The sequence below is a fragment of the Sceloporus occidentalis genome, unplaced genomic scaffold (assembly GCF_023333645.1).
Source record: "Sceloporus occidentalis isolate IW3139 unplaced genomic scaffold, rSceOcc1.0.p SCAF_5, whole genome shotgun sequence".
NCBI classification, from domain to species: Eukaryota; Metazoa; Chordata; class Lepidosauria; order Squamata; family Phrynosomatidae; genus Sceloporus; species Sceloporus occidentalis.
Genome location: NW_028316985.1, coordinates 140,596,355 through 140,621,312, shown reverse-complemented (window position 1 = coordinate 140,621,312; position 24,958 = coordinate 140,596,355). Strand labels below are relative to the sequence as shown.

The 24,958-nt window shown below is 38.0% G+C and overlaps 1 protein-coding gene across 6 annotated transcripts in view; it reads left to right on the top strand.

The window, feature by feature from the left end:
• Positions 1-24,958, top strand: part of TRIM2 (tripartite motif containing 2) — a 67,965-nt gene that overhangs the window by 37,831 nt on the left and 5,176 nt on the right. For all 6 annotated transcript variants that reach the window (XM_089525661.1, XM_089525664.1, XM_089525667.1 and 3 more), the window contains exons 4-11: positions 2,998-3,149; positions 6,720-6,900; positions 9,797-10,520; positions 12,751-12,854; positions 13,896-14,063; positions 14,558-14,726; positions 18,348-18,418; positions 23,498-23,638. In XM_089525661.1, coding sequence (XP_089381787.1) covers positions 2,998-3,149; positions 6,720-6,900; positions 9,797-10,520; positions 12,751-12,854; positions 13,896-14,063; positions 14,558-14,726; positions 18,348-18,418; positions 23,498-23,638 — 1,710 coding nt within the window. The remainder of the gene's footprint in view (positions 1-2,997; positions 3,150-6,719; positions 6,901-9,796; positions 10,521-12,750; positions 12,855-13,895; positions 14,064-14,557; positions 14,727-18,347; positions 18,419-23,497; positions 23,639-24,958) is intronic.

The following is a 24,958-nucleotide window of genomic DNA, read 5'->3' as shown; positions in this document are numbered from 1 at the left end:
GTCTACAAAGCAAATACCTCCAGATCAATGAAGCAGATTAAAAAAAAAAATCTGCAGAGGAAAACAGCCTGCTTCATACCAGGTTGTGTGAAGCTTGTCTGACCTGTGACAGCATTGCTTTCAGACAACAGATCACACATACTGTTTATGTTCTCTCTCTCTCTCTCTCTGTATGTATGTACACACACACACACACACACCTCTGTATGACATGGCTCTGAAATAAGTTCTAGCAGTATTGCTCTCCCATTGTGACAATGACTGACACCAGGAGATGGACAATTTGGATAAAAAACATATGCTAACATTGGGCCTTGGGAATAAATGGAGCATATGGTCTGAATTATTGTATTATTCCACTTGAGCTGGCAGGTTGGCTTTGTTGTTCAATACATCAGTGAGCACTATCTTGGATTCAGGAAATATCAAAGTAATATGAACATTAGAATGATTGCCTGACATGATTAGGAAGCTTTTTATAAAAGAGGAACATAATCAAGTACTTGGCATACAAAAATCCTGAGGCACAATAAAGGTAATGCAACTTGTGGCCAATATAGAAAGTTGATAGTTTCATAGTGCCAGGGGTGACTAGACTCATGTAAAAGCAGATTTCCTGATCCTCTCTTGCTGTTTGAATTGCAGGTGTATCTTCCAAAAGGTCCTGTTTCATAAGTTTATTTTGTCTCCTACATGCAATGCACAGTTCTTTACACTGCCTCCTGAAAAGGTTCCTTGTGCTCTTTCGTCCTCTGGAATGAATTGCTTCTGTTTATGCAACAGTCACAAAAATAGAACTTAAAAATGATTCAATGTTGTGAGACAGCCCCTTGCCACATCATTTATTGTAGACACATTGAACAGAAGTTTTTTCGGTGCAAAAAAATCTGGATATATGATAAATCAGGTTTAACCATATAATGATTATATGGTTAAATCTGATTTATCATATATCCAGATTTTTTGTTTTAGGATTCTAATCCTTAGTCTGTTGTGGTTGATTCTGGCCATAGCATCTTCATTTTAGAGTACATGATACAGGCAACTTTCTGATATTCAGAGTATCATTTCAATGCAATGGTTTACCTTTTAAAAGGACAGGCTTTTATTTTTATTTTTTTGGTTGGTCTTTTACTTGTAAAGCACAATGTACAGTGGTGCAACAACAATAACCATTATCTTCTTCCTCCTCCTCCTCCTCCTCATCATATATTTTGAGGGGCTATCCAAATGTTATTTTGCGGCCATAAAAATGAACAATTTCTCTCCCTCCCTTCCTCACTCTGAAATATTATAGGTCCACTAAAACTAATCCAAGTAGATATAACACACATATCTTATGAGAATGAGAGAGGGGGCATGAACAAAGAGTAACAAAGTTACAGAGAACATATATGTAAAATAAAATCTTTAACAGGTAGATATCACATTAGGTTACGGTCTTCAAAACCCCTTTAGTTAAAGATATTTTTTTTAAAAAGCATGCAGACTGGTAATAAGGAAGAGTTTATTACAGAAAAAATGTATCTTTTTTTTTTATATAGAAAGCTTCTTATTAATCTGCAGCTTTTTGGGTCTCCTGATTCTGTATAATCCTTTTTAATGTGCCTTTTCCAGGTTTGAAAAATAACCAATGCTCTTCCTCTGATAAACGTTTAAATTTCAACCAAAGCATTACAGATTATTCCCTGTTAAAACTTGTGAGTGCCAAAAACATGGACCTCATTATTTGTAAAACCCAGTGCCATTCTACTTATATTCCAGAATGACTCACTAATGCTTTAGGCATTTGTGAAGCAACATAATATTCCTGAAACACGAGAAAAGACAGTTCTATATAAAACTGAACAGTGGGGAAAATGACAAGCACAAGTGTATCTGTGGCATTTCAAGTAGCTTAAGTTGTGTAGGACAGTGGTAGACAGACTTTGAGTCAGTAGGATCTATGGTACTTTGATGGGTTTGTAAAAAAAATCAGATCAAATCACCAAATCACCAATTGTAACCTGGTGCCAGAGACATAATACTTGATGTTAAAAACAAATTCTGGGCCCTGGTATTAATTATGACTACCAGAACTGAACATGCCTTTCATGGAAAAAAAAAATCCACTCCTCATTACTCTAATCATTTTCCATTTCAACTGTGTAACTTGGAGGGTGATGGCAGGAGTCATTTTATTGCAACTCTAATTAAACAATTGGGATTGAAATACTTGCTCTTCTACTACAAATCGTCTCGATCTGGAGATCTGCCTTCTGTTATCCCTGCTGTAGGGTTATACAGTATTTGCCTGTAATGTGTCCAATAAGAATTTCTCTTTTAGGAGAAACATAGCATACTATTTTGGCTTTATTTCACAAAAATTAGTTAGTACTCATGGCCAGTTTAAAATGTCTGTACACTGAAGGCATAGCATATGCCATGAAATCCTGGGAAATTTCCTCTCCCTTAACCCAGTATGTTGTGTGAATTTTGCTATGAGTTTAGGGTATTTTTAAAAGTTCAAAGTACTTAAAATTGGCTACAGATGTATAAATTAGATTTAAAATTACCTGAAATGTTTTTTTAATCAAGATGTCTGATTCAAAATTATTACATTCATGTCTCCCCACCCATTATAAACCATATATATATATATATGAACTTTACATTATTTAAATTGGCTTTAATATTGACTGTGATATTGGCTGTGGACACTGACCTGAAAGTAACTAAATTGACTATGAGATTCTACCCCATGCATTTTTTGAACTTTAGCAGTTTGCTGCTGAAATTTTGGCAGCAAACCACCTGGCCAGTTTTTTAAAAATAAAACCCTAAGGAGTTCAGGGGCAGCAAAATAAATAGGGTTTGGAGAAGGATGTGTATTTCATGGACCACACTTTCCACTTAAGAAGCACACTGTTTTGCATATACTGTACTGTATTACTGAGACCTTAAAGAAGGAATGACTGGAATTCTAACAACAGTCATACTCTCCCTCTCTGTAATCAGCTGATGGAATTTTACTGTCAGTCTTGTGAGACAGCCATGTGCCGGGAATGTACAGAAGGAGAGCATGCGGAACACCCCACAGTACCTCTCAAGGATGTTGTTGAACAACACAAGGCTTCTCTTCAAGTACAGTTAGATGCTGTCAACAAAAGGTATGAAAATATATCCCTATTGCACATTCTAGGGATGTAAAAAGGCACTCTAGGGTAATACAGTTCATATCAGATTGAGAACCAAAGTGAAATATATGTGATTTAGGATCCTTTGAAAGAAGTGATTCTAAAATTATCAGTGTCCGGTAGCAGTGGAAAGTGTGAGCAAAAGAGGATACAGCGAATACAAGAGCTTTTGGCTTTGTATTCCTGTGCTTTTCCATATGGTATGGATTTAGAAGAGACCTAGTGTGCATAGTGGTTTGAGCATTGGATTACAACTCCAGAGACAATGGTTCAAATCCCCATTCAGCCATGGAAACCCACTGGTTGACCTTGGGAAAGTTGCATTCTCTTAACCTCAGAGAAACGAAAAGGCAAGAACCCTCAGAACAAATCTTGCCAAGAAACCCCCATGTTAGGTTCACCTTAGGGTCTCCATAAACTGAAAACTACTTGAAGGTACACAACAAAAACATTAACAACATAGATTTAGAAAATTTGTAGGTTGCAGCACCACCACCACCACACCCCCCCCGCCCTTTGCTGAAACAGTTAACTGATCCTGTAGGTTGAGAGTGGCCAACTACAGTGGGTGCAGAGGCCAGTTTTCAGCCTTGCCGTAAATTGCACCACACCATTTTGGAACCATGTTCAGCAAAAATAAACTAAAAATTGCATCCGGGAGTAAATTCTGCTTTTGAGTTCTGAGATTGTCAGATTTGGGGGGGGGGGGGGGGGGGTGAATGAGGGATTTTTTTTTAATGTTTATAGGCAATCAGCCACTCCTAGAGAGCTCAAGAAGTAATGATTCTCCATTTGGGAGAGGAAAGCATGAAGTCAATCAAACAAACAAACAAAAACCACCCCAAAACTAGACCAAAACAAAAATCCAACATTTTTGATGGAGTTCTAGTTTATTGAGACAAACCTAAGAGAAGGCAGGTGGCCTGAAGAAAGCTTGGAGACTTTCATGTGTCCCATGCAGAACACAATTCCCACCAATTCTGTAGATAGCACCCATCCTGATTTATATCTGCTGTTTTTATAGCAATTAGACTATTAATTTCTTATTTAATTTATGTCAAGTACAATCTTAATGAGAATAGCAGGTTTACTACCCATGGATTAGGTTTTCATGCAGTGGTAATGTTTTGACATTATGGAGTTGTATGAGCCCTGGAGACACACACTTTCTCCTCCCTTGTTTTGCAGCAATGAGGAAGAGATGAGAAACTTCTATTTCGGTTTTAGAATAACTGTAGCTTGTTATGGTATTTGAATGTGGTTGCAGTTTTATTAGTATTTAATATAATTGATTGAAAGTAGCTCCCCAGGATTTAAAGCCTCCTTGTTTCATTAATCATAATTAAAGGTAATTGCAGTTTATCCAGGTTCAGATGTCATGACAAACTATGGTTAGTCTAAACCTCTTCTTATGGTCACACTGGAAGAAGAATGGAAAGTACACAGACCTGAGGCATAGGAAGGCTTATTTTCATGATGGTAAATCATAACTTAATGCAGAGCTTGAGAAGTTACATTTTGGACAATAGACATGCTAGCTGGTGGGTTTTGAGACTTGTAAGGCTTAAAAAACAACAACAACAAAAACAACAAACAAACCAAAACACCAGAATCACATTTCCAAGCTCTGGTTTAGTGTTACATAATACAGTCAATCAATCTAGTCGTGTAGTCTTAAGCTGATTTATTTACATTTATCCGCAATGTAGACTACAAATAGCCCAAAGTGTACTTTTGTACAGCCTGCATTCTTTTTAAAAGCTTCTGGATCCTGAATTTTCTCCTGATCTTCCTTCCCCCTCCATTTTTTTGAAACATCAGTTTGAAAATGATGGCATAAACTACAGAAGATTCATAAACATGCAGGCTGAATCCCAAACTCATTTAAGTCGTTCCATGATGTTTTCAGGATTGATTAATATTGGTATTATTTTTAAGGATAAATACTACAACATAACTACTATTTATAGCCTCATTAATGCTAATAATACTGTTCTGGAAATTGCATTAATGTATATGCAACTACATATATACATAAGCTACCTTTTGTTCTTCAGGCTGGTGTTGGGTTTTGAATAAGACTGCACCCAGTCCAAAATTCTGTCTTATTTGTGAGAAAGTTTTAACATCAAAACTATGAAGACTATGTCTATAATAGACCACATTTGGAAGTAATACTTTCCCTCCCATCTGTCCTCCTCTTCTCATCTTCCCTGTTACTAGAATAAGGAATAATTGAGAATTTTGCTTGTGGATTGCTGGTTTGTTCTTAAGTTTGAATATGTACTCTGTGTGGTTTAAAATGCACTCTGTTTTGCTAAACAGACTACAAAACCAATCTAAGTTTACAGTTGACATCTAAAATTAGAGTGTAAACCACAAGTTCTGCTTCTCTTATTATTATTATGCTTTATTTATATAGTGCTGTAGATTTACACAGTGCTGTACATACAAACAATAAAATAGATAAAGTAAACCTGCCCATGGCATACAGTTGTAAGAAATAATAGCATAATACATATACATAATAAATACATAACAATACAGGAAAAGGTACAATAAAATAAAGCAGGCAACAAATTAAAAACGTCAAGTAACAAATAATAGTCACGCAACATAACAACAAACTTGGAATCTACTAAAGTCAGTCAGCCAGTCAACCTTTATTAGACATACAACAGCAACATACATTTACAGTTATTAAAATTTAAGCCATAATCTTGTTGCCTCCACCAGAAAATTGGCCATTAGCCTGGTAATATTTCTAATAACCTTCTTAACTATTTTCCCCTCGGAATTATATACAATGGACAAAGCAATACAATATGATGGAGAACTTCTGGAGCTTGATCACAGTGACATACACAATTCAAAAATGGGGTCTGCAAATATCTGCCCTGGTCACATTTGAGGAGCGTATATTCAGTCTTGCAAACACAAAGGCCTTCTTCAATATCAGCAGTGAAAGGGTAAATTTCTAATTTATTCCTCTTCTCAGCTATGAAGAAGAAGCAGATGGGAATAATGAATAGTTTGACCATGCATGGCCACATTCCTACTTATCTATGAAAAGTTACATTGTGTTTTAGCATTATCTACAAACTCACTTGGAAATAATAAGATACAGGTTTAGTCTCCTTTATCCGGAATTCCAAAATTAAAAAATGTGCATATAGGTGGCTGTCATAGTGACACCTTTACTTTCTGATGATTCAGTGTATATAAACTTTGTTTCATTCATAAAAATATTAAAAATAATGAATATAAAATTACCTTCAGGCTATGTGTATAAGGTTTTCATGTTTAGACTTGGGTTCCATCTCCAAGGTACCTCATTATGTATATACAGATATTCCAAAGGCCAAAAACCTCCGAAATAAAAAAAAAAAAACATTTCTGGTCTTAAGCATTTTGGATAAGAGACTCAACCTGTAATAGAATTTCCCTGAGTTACACTTGGAGTGTGCATGTAAAAAATATTGCACATGATTTAAAGGGGAATCCTGTTTGAGGCACCATTCACTGTAATTTATTCTTGAACAGGCTTCCAGAGATAGATACGGCACTTCATTTCATATCTGAAATTATACATCAGCTCACCAACCAAAAGACCAGCATCGTCGATGAAATTCATTCCACTTTTGATGAACTCCAGAAGACTTTAAATGTCCGCAAAAGTGTGCTGCTTATGGAACTGGAAGTCAATTATGGCCTTAAACATAAAGTAAGCTCTTGCTTTTGTCAGTAAAACTATATGTGTGATGCTGCAAGGAGTAATGATACCCAAAAACTTATTTTCTTTAGCAGAGAAAGAATGGGAAATGGTCTGTGTGCCCTATAACCTATAAGGCTAATGTAGAATCCTAATACAGCTGTGCATTTTCCAATTAATTTTAATTATTTGGTAACTGGCAACTAGTACAGCTTCAGCTTCAGAAGCATTGTCATAAAATTTGTTTGAAAGGAACATTGATTAGAAATGGCATTAAAGGAACAACAAATGCTGTTTGGATTCCCTGGTCGTATATTAATACATTCATGTAACTGACAATTTCGAAAACTTGAAATTAAATTATTGCCACAGTTCATGGTAAATTGTTATGGTCTACTTTGATTAGATATAATGTGTTGGACACCAGAAAATCAAAAGTAAACATGGCTGATCATAATGCTCTCATGTTATTAGATGACGTTGATGACAATAAACCAGTTGCAGACACACACACACACACACACACAGGTTTGTTGTAGCAATGTCAAGCATGTGATTTACATTACTAAAGTGTATTAAAATTCAAGAGTTTGTGTAAACAGGCATATTATTAGTATATTAAAGCATCATGTAGTGTATTTCCCCTTTGTGTAAAGAAAGGAAACACTTGTTTTTCAGGATGCAAATTTGTCTGTATAACTGAAAAATAATCTTTCTTAGTGATACATATTCCTACTGCTCCTTGAAATTTAGGTCATTTCACCCACATAGACAGCTTATGTTCAGATTTGGATTTCAGTTAGACATGCATCAGTTTAATTCAGCTTGTCCCTGACCTAACACAGTGCAGAAAAAATGGTTTCCTCAGTGTATTCTACCGAATACACTTGCTTTGCAAAAATGCAAAAAAAAAAAAAAAAAAAAAAAAAAAAATGACACACAACACTGTGTCATTTTAAATTTTAAATGTTGCTTTGCTGGTGGTCTTATTTTGCTTAATTTTACCAGCTATTAATTAGTTGTATTTTATTTTTTTCCTCCTGTGTATTATTAACTAAATTGTTTATAAGCCCTAAGTAGGCATTCAGTCCTTTTGCAATTGAGAAGAATTGTACTAGCACCATCACCTAACTGCTGTGGAATTTGATGAGGAATGTTTGAGTTACAGTTGGCTCTTAGTATCCATGGGGGTTCTATTTCAGACCCCCCACCGGTGCCAAAAACCAAGGGCCATCAAGTCCCATGGTTCATAATGGTGGCATGCATGGGGCTGTACTGCTGCAACTGGCTGCATGTTTTGCCATTAGAGCCAATGGGGCTTGCTGTCTGCAGATGGTAAGCCTGTGGTTGGGGCAGGCAGACTGTAGTTTGCTGTACGTGATGTCAGTTGTCCCAGTGATTTAGAAGCCTGATCGTTCAAGGATCTAAAGGAAGTGAGTATTTATGTGGCTCCTTGCTTCAAACCTCTCACTTTCAACACTTGGAGGATAGCACAGGAGGTGATGGAGATTGTAGGGGCAGCATATGAAGCCCCATGCCCCCCTCATGCACGAGGATTGCACATACGTTTAGGTTTCTGCAAATGTGATAAAAATTTGGTGACCCTCCAAATATTTTGCAACACCTATAATTCCCCAGTGTGGCATAGTGGTTTGAGTATTGGACTGCTACCCTGGAGACCAGGGTTCGACTCCCAGCTTGGCCGTGAAACCCACTGGGTGACCTTGAGCAAATCACATGCTCTCAGCCTCAGGGGAAGGCAATGGCAAACCTCCTCGGAACAAATCTTGCAAGAAAACCTCATGGGATGCCTTAAATCAGAAATGACTTGAAGGCACACAACAACAACAACAACATAATCCACCGTGGTGGCTAGAGCTGATGGGAAGTATAGGCCAAGAACCAAGAATGCCAAATCCCCCACCCCCATATGTAATGGTTTGAATGTTTGACTTCAAACATATGTGACTCCATGAGGAATATTTCAAGGCACATCTGTATGTCTTAGGCTTGAGGCATTCACTATATTCAGAAGAAGGATTTTGGAAGTTTGGTCATTGACATGTGAAATCTCTTTTCCATCTCACTTTGAGCAGGAAAGATAGTACCAAATATAAGACTAAGAAAAGGTCTGTTTATGTTTATTAGAGTGCACAAGAGCTAAAATAATTGGGTATAGGGCCTATCTCTCATATATCCAGCCCTCTCTATCCCTACCTTCCTGGCTTCAGCAAGGATATCTGAAGGGATGCATTACTCATATTCACTTGAACACAAGTAGAACACAGTTAAGAAAGGCTTCTGATTTCTTGGCTGCACTGGAAAAGGAATAGGTGAGGGAAGCTCACATAGCCTATGGCTTATTTGTAAAATGTTGAAAAACCCATACGTTAGTGATGTGTCTAGGTCTTGGTTTCTAAATTAGTAGCTTGTAGAAAACTTCTCTTTCCAGGAATGTTGCCCAATTTTTACATGTGCTCAACCCATATGATTAAGTTTTTTTTTTAAAAAAAAACCTGAGCCCAATTAACTTTCTACAATGTTATCCTGTTCAAAAGCATCCTTAACTGTTCCTATTGTTGTGTCGTTGTGTTTCTTTAAGTGATTTCCAATTTAGGGTGACCCTAAGGTGAAACCATTACAGGGTTTTCTTGCCAAGATTTATTTTGGGGGCAGAGGGGTCCATTGCCTTCCTTTGAGGCTGAGTAAGTGTTGCTTGCCCAAGAACCCCCAGTTGAGTCTCCATGGTCAACCAGAGGTTCAAATTCAGGTCTCCCAGAGTCCTAGTCCAGTACTCATACCAATACACCACACTGGCACATTTCCTATAATAGATGGAAACTTATTTTTATATATGCTTCTTTATAACAATCTAGAACCGCTTGACAATGTCTTTCTTTTCTGTCAGGTTTTGCAGAATCAACTTGATACCCTCCTGGAAGGACAGGAAAACATTAAGAGTTGCAGTAACTTTACAGCCCAAGCTCTCAACCATGGAACTGAAACAGAAGTCTTACTTGTCAAGAAGCAAATGAGTGACAAGCTGAATGATCTGGCTGACAGAGATTTCCCACTACAGCCTCGTGAAAATGATCAGCTGGACTTCATAGTGGAAACAGATGGTCTGAAGAAGTCCATTCATAACCTTGGCACTATTTTAACCACTAATGCAGTTGCTTCTGAAACAGTGGCCACAGGCGAAGGGTTGAAGCAGACAGTGATAGGACAGCCTATGTCAGTCACTATCACTACCAAGGACAAGGATGGTGAGCTTTGTAAAACTGGGAACGCGTACCTCACTGCTGAGCTGAGCACCCCTGATGGGAGTGTGGCAGATGGAGAAATACTTGACAATAAAAATGGCACTTACGAATTTTTGTACACTGTCCAGAAAGAAGGGGACTTTACTCTTTCACTGAGGCTCTATGATCAGCATATTAGGGGCAGCCCATTCAAACTCAAGGTAATCAGATCAGCAGATGTGTCCCCTACCACTGAAGGAGTTAAAAGGCGTGTTAAGTCTCCTGGCAGTGGCCATGTAAAGCAGAAGGCTGTAAAAAGACCAGCTAGTATGTACAGCACTGGCAAAAGGAAAGAAAACCCCATTGAAGATGATTTGATCTTCAGAGTAGGTAAGGCATGTACTGTCTTGTAACTTGTTAGGACTGCAGAGTCCAGATTTTACTGCCTTATTCTGAATGAACATGAAGACTGAAACAGAAGTAGCTCAAGTTACAATATCATAGGCATCTCTTAGTGTATATGCTTTTTACACATGACTGTATTGTTTGTTGTTGATAACCTTCCTCTAGTTGATCCTGACTCATGGCAAGCCTGTGGACGAGACATCTTCAATACTCCATGTCCTCCACTACTCTGCTTAGGTCTTGTAAATTCATGCCTGTGAGCTCCTTAATAGTCCATCCATCTAGCATGTGGTTCTTCTTCTCTTTCTACATCCCTCCACCTTTCTTAGCATTATTGTCTTTTCCAATGAGTCATTCCTTCTCATGATGTGAAATGAGCCATATTAATAGGCTTCAGTTTACAGTTTTTTTAACTAAATGGTTTCCTTATGTCAAATTATTGGTATCTGTGACTACAAACCTTTAATTTTGTGTAGATATAAGAATGAAAAATTCACATGAGCTACATTTGTTTATGACTTTATGGGGTTTATAAGACAACATTTCTGAGAACTGCACTGGTGGCCAAGCACAAATGTTTTTGAATATTTATTCCCGTAAATATATTCAGTGCAAATGTTTCTCTGCACCATGAAGCAAACAGCAGATGCAAACAGTTTTCAAAGCAAGGATCTAGATTTATTAAAGCACTAAAGTTTTATGTCTAAGCAGTTTTTGGTGTCATCCCTGGTTGTAACAATCAGGGATTCTGACTGAAAAATAAAATACAGTAACTTTTTTTTAATCAAGCTGTAAAGATGAATCACTTAACAGTGAATAAAATTTTACAGTGCTTGCTGAGGACACATGTATATGTCTACAGACCATTTCTCCCTGTTCAGTGATTCCATGTTCAATGACATCTACACTGCAGAAATAATCCAGTTTTACACCACTTCAACTGCCATTGCTCAATGCTATGGAATTCTAGGAATTGTACTTTGTTTTGGCACCAGAGCATTCTGACACAGAAAGCTAAATGCCTCACAGTGCGGATGGGAGTAAGTCAGTGCTCCTTTGATAAGGAAGATGGAGCAAAGCATGGTTTATAGATTGCAGATAACGGCCATGGGATTAATCTGTTTTTTTGTAGTCAACTGAGGCTGCAAGCTTATGCTTATGTAATCTCTGCTTACTTGAGAGTATGCTCTGCTGAGCATGGTGAGTTCACTTGCATAACATTGGGGCCTATAGGGCAAATAAAGGGGAAAAGAACAAAAATACATCCTGAACTATAAACTTAGTGAGCAATGATGTAGTAGCTACCAGTTAATGTCATAGGCCCTGCTACAAAGGGAACAAACTGAAATGGGTTGTCTGAAATAGTTTTGTTCTCTTTTTGCTGTTCTTTCAATTTTATACTCACTCTTCAGAGTCAGTTCTTTCCAAGACAGATTCCTGGTCCTGTTTGTGTTCCCATTACTGATGCTGTTACTCTTTCTCATCAAATTAAAGAGATGCTTTCCTTTAGATTTACAGTATTGTATTTTACAACCATCACTATGCATGATAAGGAATTCCAAGCTGGTGAGAGTTTAGAATTCCATAGAGTAAATGGGCTGGAAAAGAAGGAATGGATAACCTGTCTGGAGCAGCTAAGCAACCTTAACAGAGGACACACCAAGTAGTTCAAGTCCTCCCTCTTCTGCTTGCTTGGAAAAACTTTTTTAAAAAAAATAAAGTAGGTTGCTAAGACATTTGTAACCCACATTTCTAAGATAGCTGTGAAAAAAGTTGTCTCAAAATCAGCATGGGAACACAGGCTACCAGTCTCTTAATAGACTAATAAACTAACTGGCATGCTAGTCAAATTTGTTACTTTCAAGGTTGGGTTTCCTCGTTACATAAAGCAACATCTGGAGCTGGAGAGCCTAATTTTGAATGGACTGAGCTTATTTTCATAAAACTCGTTACAATTTTGGAAAAAAAAATTGGTCTTTCTCAAAGATTTACAGTTTTACAAGTGTTTCTTTGCTAGATTCCCACAGTATTCCACTCTCTGGCCATCCTTCCTTTGTTCCCCTTGCAATATCCTTTTCAAACTCAAGTTCCAGAAACAAGGAGTGGAATCCACAAAGTTGAGTTGCTTTTGAGGTCGAAATGTTTGGAATTAGGTTTTGTAGCTTTTTTTAGTTAGTTTCTTCCTAATGTGGCTCATGTTTCTACCTTTATTTAGGTACCAAAGGGAGAAACAAAGGAGAGTTTACAAATCTTCAGGGAGTAGCTGCTTCTACAAATGGAAAAATATTAATAGCAGACAGCAATAATCAGTGTGTACAGGTATAATGACCTTTTATTGCTTCTTTTGAATTGGTAGATTGGCAATTGGCAATTGTTAATTCTGAAAGGATGTCTCAAATACTTTTTCATGTTTTTTGGGTTAGAAAGGTATTTATTTTACATCTGGATTCCACTTTTCTTCTGAAGAAGTTAACTGAAGGTATTTTCAAATTATGTACTATCAAATGTTGCTTGGCCTGGAGTTCTTTATTTCTACTTGAAATTTATGGGGTTAGTTCCTGCCATCCACATCCTTATTGGCATATTAAGCTATTGACATGACAAAATATATTTCCCTGGACTAATTGAATCTGAAGGATGCTTTCCTCTTTGCTGGTCGTAAAGTATTCTGTGTAATGTCCTAGGTGTAGATAGTTTTCCCCCCATACCTATCTTCTGATTGTAGGCATTTTTGCCCAAACCTAGGAAAGATTGGCTAAAGATTGGAGCACTATAAACCAGCATAGTATGAGATGCTCTGAATTGCTGGCAAAAGAGACAGTCAGCCACAGACCTCTCTAGAGCCCTGATTTCTACCTGCATACAGAAAACACAAGCCATTCCATGCATCCCTATAAAAATGTGTGTGAAGTTACAGAGCTATGAAAACCTACTAAAATACTTGGATGAATTTGGGAAGGGATTTCCCTTCATTTTTGTTGAAATGTTTTCTGCTGTTTGCCTAAGGAGCCTCTATAGCAGCATTTGCACTGCAAAAATAATCTGGTTTGACACCACTTTAACTGCCATCTCTCATTGCTATGGAATTCTGGGAAGTGTAGTTTGTTGTTCCCAGAATTCCATAGTAATGACCCATGGCAGTTAAAGTGGTGTCAAACCAGATTATTTCTACAGTGCGGATGCGTTCCATGTTATATATATGTGGGGGGGGGGGTGTTGTCCATGCAGCAGTCCATGTATGCATTTAAACTTCGTTCACATTTGTCATATGTCCTGTCTATATTATGATTGTGACCACATTTTATGAAAATTGTACTTTTTAAAATTCTATTTTTCCTCACACTTACACAAAATCCATAGATATTTTCCACTGATGGCCAGTTCAAGAGTCGTTTCGGTATTCGGGGAAGGTCTCCTGGTCAGTTGCAGCGGCCTACAGGAGTGGCTGTGCATCCTTGTGGTGACATCATTATTGCTGACTATGACAATAAATGGGTTAGCATATTCTCCTCTGATGGAAAATTTAAGGTAAGTTTAAAGTACAAATGCAAAATGCAAATGAAACCATTCTTGTTTTTATATGAATAATTATAAAATTCAATATAAAAACAGTGAGACAAAGACATACTCTGTAGGACCAAAGCAAAAATCTGTTGGGGTAGGCAAAAGGTGTAAGATGACTTCTCAATCAAGAGAACAGCTTGATGGCCCCAGTCTTCAAAAGGCTTTAACAATTACCATCTATAGTTTGGCTCTGGAAATGAATCAACAACCCAGTGCAGATATTTTAGTAAAGAGGATTTGTGGTCTCTGTAGGCAGCTACAATTAATAAATTATTTCCCACGTTCTGTAAGTTTCTGGACGTTTTTCAGTATGTCTCGTAGTATTCCAAATGCAGTGCAACTAAAGCATATGTTACCATGTTCAGATATTTAGTATGTTAAAGGAAAAGTTAAGTGGCAATCAATGCAACAAATTAATACAGAAATAAGCTCCCTATCTCTTTCTTTTCTTCCTCTAGACAAAAATTGGATCTGGAAAACTTATGGGACCAAAAGGTGTTTCTGTGGATCGCAATGGACACATCATTGTTGTGGACAACAAAGCATGTTGTGTGTTTATCTTCCAGCCTAATGGGAAAATAGTAACCAGATTTGGAAGCCGAGGCAATGGAGACAAACAGTTTGCAGGTACTGCACCTGTTGCCGGTTAATCTGCCGTCTTTTAATATACATTTCAGTGACATTTTATCAGTCTGTAAAACCAATATCCTAAGGTATGAGAAAGTAGCCTACAGTGTGTGGCTGGTCATGTTGGCCAAAGCCACAGATAACTGTAGGCTACTGTAGGGGAAAGTTTGGTTACCACTGGCTGAAGATGCCCTGAGTGCCTTATATAGTAGTGTCCAATCTGCTGCCATACCTGCCTTTCTTGTATGGTCAAGGCTTATAGGGGTGTTTGCTGTATAGCTGTCAAAGCACCTTCAGCTTTTTTCCCATTTTGGAGAATCCAAGGAAGAGAGGCTAGACCAGTATACAAGGACAAGCCCTTCTCATCTTTGTAGTTTCAAAGCTGGGAAGAACAATCACTGGTGACATTCATCAGAGTGCTATTTTTTAACCGCCTTTTGCATTGTGTAATAAACACAGCCTTGTTGCTCATATTACAGTTAATGTTTAATCAGCAGGAGAAATTAAAGTTTAAGTTCTGTGCCAGAACTTGTAGGGTTCTTTGCTTAGATACAAGACTGTGCTTTAAAATGCTTTGGGTAACTGCCCATTAATGTCCCAGACTTCATTTTATCCTCAGAGACATCAGAGATGCTAATCAGTGCTTAATAGACTTCTGAAGGAGAGAAGGTTTCTTTTTGCCCATGAGAGAGAGCCTACAGACAATATAATGTAATTGCTTTGTAAAATCAGACACTCAGTTACACAAGCAGTTGCAATGAAAAATAATCATAATAATAATGTTTACATATAATGTCCTTTCCACCAAAGGGCAGAACATTAAACATATATAATGAAAAGGGATGATAAAACACAACACTATAAAATACTAAAATATTAAAATAATATTCCAATATACTATAATGGCTAGTTAGCAAAAAGAAAAAAGATATTTACTATCTTCCTTAATGTATCTGTCACTCTTGTTATTTTTTTAGTTCAGAGATACCATTCTCATGTTGCATTTACATTTCAAGATGCAAAGATCCTCTAGGAAAGGCACCAGAATCTATTTCTTAAATTCAGCTGCTGGCCCCAGTCAGAGTTAGACGTGTTGAATTCCTGAACACTTGAAAATTCATTAATTATATAAGTTTCATTGATTCAGTGGGTCTACTCTGGTGGGACTACTGACTGTAGTTAAGTCCAGATCTTTACACCTGGAGTACAGAAATGTTTAAACTAAAACAAAATGAAAAGCAAGTGCAGAGAGTAATCCTGAACTAAAAGCAACCAGAGGAAGGGTTAAGTAGCCTCTGCCTTCTATCCTGACCCTCAGCCTAGGCTTCCTGTTTTAAAATCTGGTGATGGAAGGACATAGATCTCCACAGTACAATCCCTTTTGAATCTCAGTTTGTATATTTTGTTTGTTCATTCAGTTTTGTTGTTGTTGTTGTGTGTCTCCAAGTCATTTTTGACTTATGGCAAATAAGGCAAATCTATCATAGGATTTTCTTGGCAAGTTTCTCCAGAGGGGCTTGCCATTGCCATCCTCTGAGGCTGAGAGAGTGTGACCTGCCTAGGGTCACTCAGTGGGTTTTTATGTTCGATCAGGGATTTGAGCCCTGATCTCCAGAGTCATGGTCCAACAACCTAACCACTACACCATGGTGTGCAAATATTTCAGTTTTATGTTGAGATATCCCTTGCTGAACTACTGAAATGCTTCATTCATGTAGTTTGTGGAATAATTTGAGCATTGGAACAACTTGTCTGATACCTTGTAGGCCAGGTGCCCGTAGGGTGATTCTGGCAACAACTGCTTCTGTTATTGGAACTGGGATGGAGTCATTCTCCCTATGGAACTCATGCTGCCCACTCTGAAGTTGTTTGTTGGCAAAAAGGACTGAGACTTGAAGAGGAAAGGGAACGTTGGTTTCATCAAATGAAAGCCTCTATTTGGGGGGGGGGGGTGATTTTTCACTCATGTGCCATAAATAGGCTCCCAAATGGTTTGTCTTTGGGGGTGAACCTCATTGATAAGGTACATTTTTTAGTTGTGCATTTTCTGCCAGAGACAACAGTGCAGAATCATTGTCTGGATCCTGTTTGTATAGGGAACAAATACATTTGGCCCTTTAGAATTGCCATATTGGTGATGGACCATTTTTCTTCACAATTTAGTATTTAAAAAAAAAAAGACTGCATATAAAAACTGCAAACAAATGCCACATTTCCAAAAATTCCCCACAAAACAATGAGATAGAAGGTCAAACGGTATCAGGTAAGTAATGCTGCCTTTGAAATGGTACAGGATAAGTAGAACATAAGCCTAGTTTTGTCGGCAGTTGGTCAGTTAGGAAAAAGAAGCAATATTTCAAGAAGAACCACAAATACATGACCCTGCTGATTTGCGTGGTTTTTCTCCCATTTTACTTCTGAAGAACTTACTGATTGAACAGTACGATCAATCTTTTAATTATTGGAGTGCAATAATTTTTTTGTTACCCACCTGCAAATCAGTTGCACAAAGTGCATGAATAGTCAGTGGTACCATCAACCCAACACACACGCTGTGAAATGAAAAGATGACAAACATGTCAGGTTACCAACAATAGAATGGATATGATAAAAACATTAACAAACTAGCTTGTCAGACAGGGAGCCATGGGAGGAAGGAAGAGAAGGGGTGTGTGTGTAAAGAAGGGATGTCATGACATAGCTGGACTGGAGGCTACTTTGGATTTTCCTGAGCTGGCCCTCCATGCAGCAACCTTCTGCTCTAGTCGAACAAAGATAAATGAGACTTCATGATTGTGTTAATGTGTCATGACTGTGGATCTTTTTATGTGCACAGTTAATTGTGATTTTAGGGCAATTGATGGCTAAATTAATTTCCATTGAGACATTGAAACTTGTTGATTTATAGTTTTTTGTGGGTTTTTCAGGCTATGTGGCCATGTTCTAGAAGAGTTTCTTTCTGACGTTTCGCCAGCATCTGTGGCTGGCATCTTCAGAGAATACACACACACACACCCAAATCCTTTCCAGGCAAGCATTCTCTGAAGATGCCAGCCACAGATGCTGGCGAACATCAGGAAGAAACTATTCTAGAACATGGCCACATAGCCCGAAAAACCCACAAAAATCTATGGATGCCAGGCATGAAAGCCTTCAACTTCACATTGTTGATTTACATTACCAGTTTTGAGCAGAACATGGCTCATATTTTTAAAATACTTTGGCCAGGTTGCAGGTAGCTACCCTACCTGCATTTGGTGTCTCATATATATGTGATATTTTTACACCCTCCCCCTTTCAACAAAAGCCCCTGTGCCAAATCACAGTGTACATTTTTGTAAACTTCTCTTGGTTTTAGAAATGGTTTGCCGTGCACTTGTGGGATAACACACACACACACACACTGTTTCTGTTAGTGAAACAAGGTGATACATGACAAAAAAAAAATACTTGTTTTAGTTGAATCAGAATAAAGTACTTATTTTTATTGTATATAATAAAGTCTTTTTATTTTTCAGAAGAAATATTTTTGTGTTAAATTTGAACTGCTGTATAAATTTAATTCATTTTATCTCTCTCCTGGACAGTCCTTTATTTTTTATTTTTTGTTATTTGTTGCAGGCCCCCATTTTGCAGCTGTCAACCACAATAATGAAATCATTATTACTGACTTCCACAATCATTCTGTCAAGGTATGATGCTGTTTTCAAGAAACATAAAATCCTGCTACGGCATAGAAATGTGTACAACATTTAAGAAAATTTACAGGTTCCATTAAGGGAATGAAGTAACTGACCTCTTTGCATGAGCCAACAAGAGCTGATTGTTTAATGATAAAGGTGGAGAAACTATATTGGATGTTTATACTTTGCCTGTTTTAAATAAACCTGTATACAGTCGGCCCTTCTTATACATGGATTTTTTATATACGGATTTAAGCATACACGGTTTGAAAATGTTCCAAAAAAGTATAAATTTACCTTGATGTTCCATTTTTTATTAGGGACACCATTTTGCTATGTCATTATACTTAATGGGACTTGAGCATACACGGATTTTGTTATACACGGGGGATCTTGGAACCAAACCCCAGCGTATAACAAGGATCCACTGTATTCTCTTTCAGTTGTTTCAAGTCCTATGTTGTGCGCTATAAAATATTCCTTAGGGTCCTTTTACCATCATTTTGACATGCTGGTTGTCCTGGGATGTTTGGAGAATTTCAATTGGTTCTGAGCTGCCTAATATACACTATTCAATCTATTAGCAACATTCTTTATTGCAAAAGTTATTTGCAAATGACGTATGTAGGGATTTTATATAATATGTGATCTACCTCACATATTACAAGGGAGAAATACATGCAGCTGGCATGTGTGGCATAGTTACATGGAAAACTGTCTACTATCAAGGCCCACTAGTCCATCTAACACCATACAGTGACTGGTAAAAGCTGTCCAAAGTTTCAGGAAGTAGTATGTCTAATTCTACCTGGAGATGTCAGATATTGGACCAGTGACATTGTACATGCAAACCATGTTCTCTACCAATAATCCATGAAAATATTCCCATGTGCTATTTTCAAGTGTCATATATAGGAATATTCTGACATGTTAAGTGGTACTCTGTGAGAAGTGTTCCATATCATCAGGCAATCACAGACGTTGCACTATGGCTTGGACAGATAATGCATTTATAATTGCCTTTTTTGTTATTATGTTTGGGAAGACAGACTGGATAATTAGTACAGTATAAGAAAGTTTTCTAAGCAGGACTTTCAGAAATGTATGGTGATTTCTTGTTAAATGAATCCAATCTAGGTTTTAATCTAAGCTTCATTAATCCAATTTCATTCTTCTGAAATGCCACAGTTAAAAAAAAGAATAGGTTGGTATGATTTTTACCTTCCAGTCCAGAGGATAAATTGTCCAGCAATGAAGTACAGTGGGCCATACACATTTGTAGGGGCTAGGGGCACAGGCCCCCTGTGAAATTTGAAAAAAAAAAACAAAAAAAAAACCCACAACCCCTCCCCCCCCACACACACACTCTTATTTCTACCTGGAAGAACAGGTAAACATATTTTTACCTGGGAATCTCTAGGTCATCTGGCACAACTCTATTGTCAACATCTGCTGGACACTGACCATAGAATTCCTAGTGTTCTCCCTAGGAATCTATAGGTCCTCCACCATGACTTCTCGTGGGCATTGACCACAGAGACATGCTGGAGGACCTAGAGACTCCTATTGAGAACATATTAATTAAATCCATGAATAATCAAATCTGCAGAGCCTCAGATTTGGAGGGCTGACAGTATAAGCAATGGGGAAAATGTCTGACAAGTGGTTTCTGGTGTAAAGTAAGAACCTGTGGTCAAATGCCTTTTATGTTCAATGAAATGCCTTTCTTAATTTTGAACTTCTTTTTATAATGTGTGATTCTCTGAATCTTAAACAAAGAGTTTATTTTACACTGCCCTTGAGGCATCAAATGTGGTTAGTTCAGTTGTGGCTGGTGGCTCTTAGGTCAGTACAGCAGCGGATTCACTCCAGATTTTATTCAGAGTTTAAAGTCTAGAGTGCTGGACTTGACTCCCCAAATAGGTTCAGCATTTTGGATTGCTCTTTTAAAGCTTGGATTAAAACCTAGAGTGGATTCATTGTCCTACTGACATGGGAGCTGTGAACTGTTACTGGGTTAATCTCACTAAGCAAATATATCTATTAGGCCAAGTAGGTTTTAAATGAAGGTATTACATTAAATACATAATGTGCTGCTCTAATTAGTCAAAAGTAAGAGTCCCCAAACTGGATCAGGAATAGAGGATGTACTAAAATGAGATTTAATGCTTCCTTCTCCACCTCCACCCCCCAAATACTTCCTTGGTATATTAGCAATAGTTTTTAAAATGTCTCCTGTTGGTCCTGATGGGAGATTTTTAAAATTATTGTTAGCTTTGGGGCATTGCATCAGAAGGGAGAAACACTAAGCCTCTCTTTCCCATAAACTGCGCTCCTGATTCAGTTTGAAGCCTGCACACTTGCTTGTGAGTGAAAGAAAGAATCCAAGATACACACTACTGGTTTCATGTGCTACAGCTACCAGAGCAACCCACTTACAGTCAATGATGATAATGAAATAAAAGTGCTGTGTTGCTTTTCAAACTACTTTTCAAATTCCCCTAACATGAAAGAAATGTCCTTATCACATCACTGTGTTCCCAAATGTTCCCACATCTAAAATTTTGGTAGTTTGGTTAGCCACAACAAACAGAATGGTTATGCCTAGTATGCTAGTGCATGTGTGAAAAGTATGAGATGGATAATAGTTTTTGTTTTGGGGTGAGTGGGATTGGTGAGTCCATTCAAGGCCAAGTATGCATTATGGAGGGGCTACCAGCCAAATGGAGGCCTTTTCAGGTGGCGTCTGTATGACTCAAATAACATGCAGACCAAAGCTGAGCATCAGGGAGAGGCTATACCACATGATTTCCATGCCATCATTAAACTACATTGCAAGGGTGAAATGTAACTCTTACTTAGACCTAAATGGCCAGTTTTAAAGAGGAAATTCTTTGTTAGGTTTCTGGAAATAGACAGGAAATAATTGCTCTTGTGGTTTGAATTACAGTGAAGAAAGTAAGACCACTGGAGGGGCCATAAAACAGATTGTTGGAATAGTTTAGCAGCAGGGGGGCTACTGTTTTGATCAATGTATACCCTTAGAAGCAGCAATCTTAGAGCAATGCAGGATTTCCTAATAATGACAGCAATTGTTAGCTCCATGGCTGGGCTCCAACAAACAAGAAAATAAAGACATTCAGAACCTGACTAAACATTTGAAAATAATGCATTACCATTTTAGTTTTGAGGTAGATTGTAGGCTACAGCTTTTTTTTAATGGGGGGCTACAATTTCCCCAGAATCCATCAGTTGATGGTTCTGGAAAATGTAATTCAAAAAACTAACTTTTCCAAATTCCAGTTGCTAATATTGTCCCTTCTCTCCTGTATTAGAATGAAAGCGGGCAACTATTTTCTGTTGTTGTGCTGTGTTTACAGCATGCATTTTCCTCTGCTATCAGTTACTCAGACTTCTTGGATCCAGATAATATTTTCTACATTGACTAGTAGTATAAATAAAAATGGCTAAAGCTGACAAATATGTCACCACATTTCACTAACAGAAGACAATTCTGCTATGTATCATATTCAGTCAATTGGATAATAGAGGCATACCAAAAACTAGCATTTTAATGAAAAGTATAAATTATAAACTTGTCACAAAGCCAAACTTTCATGTTTAAAAAACTCCAAACCAATTTAATTTAAAATTTTATAGAGCAATTCCCACACCTCCCCATCAAAGCTCTCTAGTCCGGGTAGACTGCTTACAGCAATGGGGCAGGGAGCTTTCATGTGGGAGGGAGGTTATACCAGTGATCTGGGCTGAGGGTCCTACCCAGTGGCCATAAATTAAATGTATATTGTTTTATTTTCTATCTAAAAAAATTATATTTAATAATGGTCTCCTAACATTCTTGAAGCAGCTTGCATGAATAAAATTTATATACATAAATCTCATCAAGAACTAGCATACCAAAACCCTGCTTAAAACAACACATGGTGTGCATATCCACACAGAAGTAAGATCAACTGAGTTGTTGTTGCTGTGCCGGTGTGCCTTCAAGTCATTTCTGACTTATGGCAACCCTATCATAGTTTGTCGTTTTTTTAGCAAGGTTTATTCAGAAGAGGTTTGCCATTGCCTTCCCCTGAGGCTGAAAGAATGTGACTTCCCCAAGATCACCCAGTGAGCTGCGTGGCCAAGCTGGGAATTGAACTCTGGTCTCCAGATTCATAATCCAACACTCAAACCACTATGCCATACTGAAATCTTTGGTAAACTCACCAGCAATTAAGTTTCACTCAAATGAGTTGGGTGGCACTTAATTCCTGGTGCGTTTTCAGAGGATTCCAATCTCTGTTGAGTAAACAGGAGCAGTTTGGAGAAAGGGAGTGATTCACAGCAGGAAAAATTGTGCAAGTAAAAAAGCCTGTGGGGGGGGAACCCCCCCTTTCAGTCTTTCCCTTCAAATTGCAGCCTCAAATGACAGAATCCTGTTAATGCTTTTATTTTTGTTTTGTTTGGGGTAGAGAGATCTGGAAAGTTTTCCTAGGACTCTAGAGCTTTTTCCTGCATGAAATATCTAGCCTGTTTGTCAGCTGTGCCATGCAAGTAATAATCTGCAATGCTGGGGAAACAGTTTTTTTAAAGGAGATTTTGTCCATCAACAATGATCTCACTGAAAAACAAAACAAGCATGATAAGCTTCCAGGGAAGCTCAGGATCTCCAGAACATAGTTTGAAAACTAGTGGTTAAAAGCATGAAAAAGTTCAATCTGACAAAATAGACATCTTTCTTGCCAAGTACAGGAGGGAATTCAAAAATCTCTTTAGTGTGTGTGTGTGTTAGCAACTGCGGAATATGGCTATAATATTTTAGCATTTCATTAAAAATATTTTTGCCAGTTCATTCTTGTACAGTTTGCTATCATTTTCATCTGCAGACAGTATTATAGTTCTTTTTGAGTTTCTACTTAACTGTATGTGGCCTGTGACAACTTCTACTTTGAGAACACAAATGTTTATCTTTTCTCAAGGTTTGATTTATATGTCTGAGGATAATAAACCTCTTGTCTTCCAGCTCTTGGCTCTCATCTCCAGGTACTATGTAATTTTGAAATATTTTTGAAATATTTCATGCAGGTGTTTAACCAGGAAGGTGAATTCATGTTGAAGTTTGGATCTAATGGAGAAGGAAACGGGCAGTTCAATGCTCCAACAGGAGTAGCTGTAGATTCTAATGGAAATATTATTGTTGCAGACTGGGGAAACAGTCGAATACAGGTAGGCAAAGCCGCCTTTTCAGGTCAGCAGACTATGTGTTGTTGGGATAGGGATTCCTCCAGGACTATTGAAGTGTATTTTGCTACCTGAACCACAAACAGCAAATCAATGCCCCCATTCCAAAGTTTTCAGCTGTGGGTTGTGAATCCGTAACTGCAATATAAGATGCCAGCCATTATTTTTAGTAGACAATGGATTGCTTTGTTAAGCAGTCTTAATTGCTTCTTATCATTCTGTACCCTTTATGAATTGTTGGAAACATTAACAATTACCCAACAACATTATTATAATTGTCAAAGCCTCACAAAGGTTAACGAAGCAAAGCAAAACTTGGTTGGTCCCTGATTGGAACCAACAGTGGGATTCCCTCTATGCATCCCTCACTCGACTGGACAGACCAGTTGGGGAAAAGTTATCGAATTTTTAGCTCTAATCAGGAAGGATTCATTTAGAAAGCATGTGAGTTTGGGTTGCATTACCTAATTTATTACTTTCACCTTAGGAGAGTACAGGGGAAGCCACTTCCCTTATAACCAAAGAAATTGTGGGATATGGCCACACCTGAACATCTCATCTTAATAGTGAACCTGGAAGCAGAGATTTCAAATACGTACAGGCACTCATTCAGATAACTTGGACTCGTACTATTTAGGGTGGTAAGGTTCAATTCCAGTATTTTGAAATGAGGCCAAATTGGATGCTCAATACAATTCAGTATTGGTGAAACAGTATCTGAAAGCTGTTACTGAAAAATCCCATTAGAGTGTGCTCCCGTTACTATTCCCAGCTTCTGCCAACCTAGCAGTTCAAAAGCATGTAAAAGTGCAAGGAGATAAATAGGTGTTACTTTGGTGGGAAGGTAACAGCGTTCTGTGCAGTCATGCTGGCCACATGATTACAGAGTCATCTTTGACAATGCTGGCCTCAGCTAAGTAACAGAAATAAGCATCACTCTCTACAGTTGGACATGACTTGACAATCTTGTCAAAGGGGAAACCTTTACCTTTTATACTGATAATAGTTCACTGCAAAGAACTTTTGCCCTCCCTAGCAGCTAACCTTGCTTTTGGCCCTGAGCACATGGGCCCAGGATAACATGGGCTGGTGCCACAGATCCACTACCACCGTCTACTTTATTTAGCTGTTGTCACCAGTGAGAATTACCCCCCCCCATCATCATGTCTGACAGAGAAACGGGGTGCTTGGCCACATGATTGTAGCCAGGCAACCATTTCCACATCAGACGAGGTGATTGGTGGGGGAGGGGGGCTTCTCCCTAGTGGCAATGAAAGGTGCTGTCTATTCTGCCAGGGTTGTCTG